The following is a 5039-nucleotide window of genomic DNA, read 5'->3' as shown; positions in this document are numbered from 1 at the left end:
TCAGATCTCTGCACATTCCTCAAGTATGAAGTAAAGGTTGCATGCAACCCCCTCAATGACACAGATAACAACAAGAAAGGAGAAAGAAGGAATAAAGAAACTGACAATCACGTTCAAGAGGAACGTGTCACGCTATAGAGTCCGAGACGTCACCCAACAAGGGCAAACACTGTATAAAGTGCGAGAAGCAAAACCACTTTACATCAGACTGTGGATTTCTAGTTAGAATGTCCGAAGAAGACAAACAGCAGTTTATAGTAAGCAGCAATTTGTGCTTCTATTGTTTGAACATAGGGCACGGCTACAGAGAATGCAAAACGCCAATAAAGTGCCAAGTTCCTGGCTGCAAAGAAGGGCATGCTACAGTCAACCACAGCAAGATAAAGAACAACAAAAAAGATAATCAACAGGCACAAAGCAAACCATCTCAACCAAGTCAAACTGTTCAACTAAAGAACGAACAACCAAAACCACAAAAAACGCTGATGCAACAGAAACTAATGCCACTGAATTGACATCTCGAAACACTCAAACTAAGGAAGCAGCATGTCACAGTATTCGAAGTGCTGAAGAATCAATGAGTATGTTCATCATGCCCGTCTATGTTGGATACAAAGGGTCATCGAAAGAACTGCTCACTTATGCTCTAGTGGATTCAATGTCTGATCGATCATTTATCAGCGAAAATCTGGTGAATAAACTTAATGTATCCTCAACTGATACAGTAGAGCAATCTATGATGCTACACACAATGACTCAACAAACCGAGGTAACAAACAAGCAAATACAAGGGCTTAGGTTACGTGGCTATAAGAAGCAATACACTGTTAAACTGCCTTCAATGACAACAACTGCCACCGAAATACCTATTAACAAAGGTCATATCCCTACCCAGGAAGCAGCAAATAAATGGAAACATCTTAGACACATTTCAGACGAGCTCCCTCCTCTCATGGACATCGATGTTGGAATCCTTTTGGGAGCAAATGTTAATGCTGCACACACACCACTGGAAGTCATCCTCAACACACCAGAAGAACCTTATGCCAAGAGAACGGTACTAGGCTGGAGCATCACCAGCAACCATCAAGCAAGCACAGATCAAACCAGCAAATGCTTTACTCACAGAATTATCACTAAAGAGGTGCAAGATGACAACCTACTAAGAAAAGAAGTCGCGTTTGCATCAGACTCATCTGTGCCCACACCACAGCAGATCCTGAACATTTTGGAATCAGATTTTCAGCCCACTAATGAAACTACAGGATTGTCTATTGATGACAAACTATACTTGTCTATACTTACCAAGGAGACTTACCAAGATGAAAAGACTGGACACATAACAATGCCTTTACCATTCAAACAAAAACCAAAAGGCTTAGGACTAAAGACAAAGAGATTGGCTGAACATCGCTTCGACCTGCTACTGCAACGCTTTAAGAAAGACAAAGAATATGAAGCAAAATACAAAGAGTTCATGAAATCTATCATAAACAATGGAGACGCAGAGCTGGTGGAAAATCATGAAGACAATGCCTGGTACATACCTCATTTTGGGGTTTTCCATCCCAAAAAGCCAAGTAAAATACGAGTGGTTTTTGACTGTGCAGCCAAGACTGAAGGTAAATCATTAAACGACTATCTACTAACAGGACCCGACATGACAAACAGTCTATTGGGCATTCTCATAAGATTTCGACAAGAAAAGGTAGCCCTTTCATGTGACATTGAGAGAATGTTTCACCAATTCCATGTCAATGAGAACGACAGAAACTATCTAAGATTTTTCTGGCTTACAGACAATGATGAAAAGGTGACATACAGAATGAAAGTGCACTTATTCGGTGCTAAATCGTCACCAGCATGTGCCACTTTTGGACTAAGGTATCTGACCGAGACAGATAAAAAACAAAAGTTGGCCCAAGAGTTTATCACAAACAACTTTTATGTCGACGATGGGCTGATTTCGACAGCAGATGTAACCACAGCCACTTCCTTGATAAACCAGGCTGTAGACATTTGTAAAACAGGAAACATTCGTCTACACAAGTTTGTGACTAATAGCCCAGAACTTCTCGCAAACATACCAGAGACAGAGAGAAACGACTGCAACAACGTAAGCCTACTCGACTCAGACAACAGTATTCACCGTACATTGGGAATTCAGTGGAATACTTTTTCAGATGAATTCTCTTACCAGCTATCTATGACTACAAAAGATTTAACTAGACGGAGAATTTTATCTACCGTCGCATCAATCTTTGACCCACTTGGCCTGATATCTCTTTTTGTAATCACAGGAAAAATGATTCTACAGCAATGCTGTAGGCGCAACCTAGAGTGGGACGAAAGGCTACCAACTGACCTTACCAACCAATGGACGGACTGGATCAATAATTTGGAGAAGCTCAAGTCAGTTGAATTCCCAAGATGCTACAAGCCACCGGAATTTGGAAATATAGCTAAAGCAGAATTGCATAGTTTTTCAGATGCTAGCAATGATTCATATGGAGCAGCAATCTATTTGAGACTTATAGATACATGTGGTAAGGTAACCGTAACATTGGTTCATGCCAAGGCTAGAGTGACCCCATCCAACGTCACTTCTACGCCACGTCTTGAGTTGCAAGCAGCAGTTCTGTCAACACTTCTCACAGACTTTGTTCGTAAAGAACTGACAACCTACGACATTAGCAAGGTGTATTACTACACAGACTCTAAAGTAGTCTTGGGTTACTTAAACAATGACACGAGACGGTTTCAAGTGTTTGTTGCAAATCGAGCACAAAAAATACGAAACTACACTAAACCAAAAGATTGGTACTATGTACCTACCAAACTCAATCCCGCAGATCATGCATCGCGCGGATTAAGAGCCAACAAATCTGACTGCAGTACATGGAAACAAGGACCTTCTTTTCTCAGATGCGAGCCAATTGAACTGCCAATGCAACCAGACTACCTAAGCATGCAAGAGCTACAGACAAACACTGATGACGTCAAGAAATCTGCACATACACTTACATCTATGACAAAGAGTAGACAAGAAAACAAAATTGACATTTTGGAAATTCTAAAGAACATGTCTAACTGGAACAGGATGGTACACTTTATCTCCACCCTTGAGCAGTACAAAAGGTTCCTGAGTCACAAACATCTGAGGAAACTAGCAGTTAAGTCTGATGTAGAAGCTCAAGTTTATGCAGAAAAAACTATTATACGGCTATTGCAACGCCAACACTATAAAAAAGATCTAGAACACTCAGGAGCAACCAAGCAACTTCGCAAATTACACCCATTTGTGGACTTTGATGGACTCTTCAGAGTTGGAGGCCGACTAGAGTACGGTCATCATTTAGAATATGGTGAAAAACACCCTATAATTCTACCTAAGGACCCCATAACCATACAACTGGTGAGGCACTACCATGTTCTCACGGGCCACCAGGGACGACGATCAACACTAGCACAACTGCACATCAGAGGATATTGGGTCGTAGGACACTCGATCATATCATCAGTTATCAACGCATGCACAATCTGCAAAAGACTCAGAGCAAACCTTCAAGGACAGCAAATGGCTCCAATCCCTGAGAAGAGAACCGAACCTTCTCCACCATTCACCTACGTAGGGTGTGACGTATTTGGACCATTTCTAGTGAAAGATAGACGCTCTGTCATCAAAAAATATGGAGCTATATTTACATGTATGGCATCGAAAGCTATACACATCGAAATGGTAAATGATATGACTACAGACGCCTTTCTAAATGCTTTAAGATGTCTTATTGCTATTAGAGGACCTGTGCGTCAGCTACACACAGATAGAGGGACAACTTTTATTGGTGCCGCCAAGGAACTTCATGGACAAATACAATCGGGAAAACTCTCAACATTCACAACTGACAACCACATTGAATTTGTAACAAATGTCCCGTATGCCAGCCATATGGGAGGCATCTGGGAACGTCAGATCCGATCAATCAGAGCAGTTATGGATGGATTGCTAAAAGGGCACCACTCTCGGCTAGACTCATCCTCTCTACGTACACTATTCTATGAAATAATGGCCATCATTAACTGCAGGCCTCTGACAATGACAGATGAAGGTGTACCTCTCCACCCAAACATGATCTTAACCCTTAAATCAGCAGTTGTTCTGCCTCCACCAGGTGATTTTGACGCTGAAGATGTCTACAGCCGCAAAAGATGGATTCAAGTTCAGGGTTTAGCTGCAGAGTTCTGGAAACGTTGGAGAGTGGAATATCTTCAAACTCTGCAACCAAGGCAGAAGTGGGAAGGCCAGAAGCCTAACCTCAGAGTTGGTGACATTGTTATAGTGAAAGAGCCTGACACAAACCGCAATCACTGGCCCCTAGGAAAGATTGAAGAAGTTATGCCTAGTGCTGACGGGCTAGTAAGGAAAGTCAAGCTGCAACAAGCAAACAAACAAGCTGACAAACGAAACAAAAAGGATAACGAACAATCTTTCTACGAGCGACCAGCTCACAAGGTAGTTTTAATTTACAGACCAGAACAAGCATAGTGCTAAGTATACTCACATCATACATACTCCATACTACTTACAAAAACATATGCACGTTAACCACATATACTAACCCATACATCACATATATATACATATATATACACATATACCCTCATGAACATAATATACATACATATACGCCATGTTAGCAGTATGACGAACAACTCCATAAATTAGCCCTTGGTATTTCGTGGTTCAGTTTACTTTTTAAAATAATTACTAAAAAGTTAATTTGCCACCTCCCTGTGTCAAATTAAAGGGGGGAGTGTAAAAGATTTGTTTTACTAGTGAAAACGTGACGGCAGCTGCTGCCAGAATGATTAATCATTGGGCTGTCACATAATAAAAAATACATAAATCTGTGGTCTTTGAATGGCAATAATATGGCAAGTCGATTAGTTGCCTCAGACTTAGTGTTTTACACCGTGTTTATCTCATATTTGTTGGCCTACCGAACAATCATAACTAAGGTCAATACATCTACCTTTGA

General features: G+C 41.0%; 1 protein-coding gene across 1 annotated transcript; it reads left to right on the top strand.

Moving 5' to 3' along the window:
• The first annotated feature begins 592 nt into the window (after nucleotides 1-592).
• Nucleotides 593-4546, top strand: LOC137407129 (uncharacterized). The gene has a single exon (XM_068093730.1). It carries the CDS (start codon nucleotides 593-595, stop codon nucleotides 4544-4546), a length of 3954 nt encoding a protein of 1317 aa, XP_067949831.1.
• Nucleotides 4547-5039: the final 493 nt, after the last annotated feature.

This window comes from Watersipora subatra, chromosome 10 (genome assembly GCF_963576615.1).
Source record: "Watersipora subatra chromosome 10, tzWatSuba1.1, whole genome shotgun sequence".
Taxonomy (NCBI): Eukaryota; Metazoa; Bryozoa; class Gymnolaemata; order Cheilostomatida; family Watersiporidae; genus Watersipora; species Watersipora subatra.
The sequence above is the reverse complement of the archived record's forward strand: the minus strand, read 5'-3'. Positions and strand labels throughout refer to the sequence as shown.

Bases quoted from the DNA above. Each gene is read 5' to 3' on its own strand.
- LOC137407129 (XM_068093730.1), top strand. From the start codon at position 593: ATGCCCGTCTATGTTGGATACAAAGGGTCATCGAAAGAACTGCTCACT.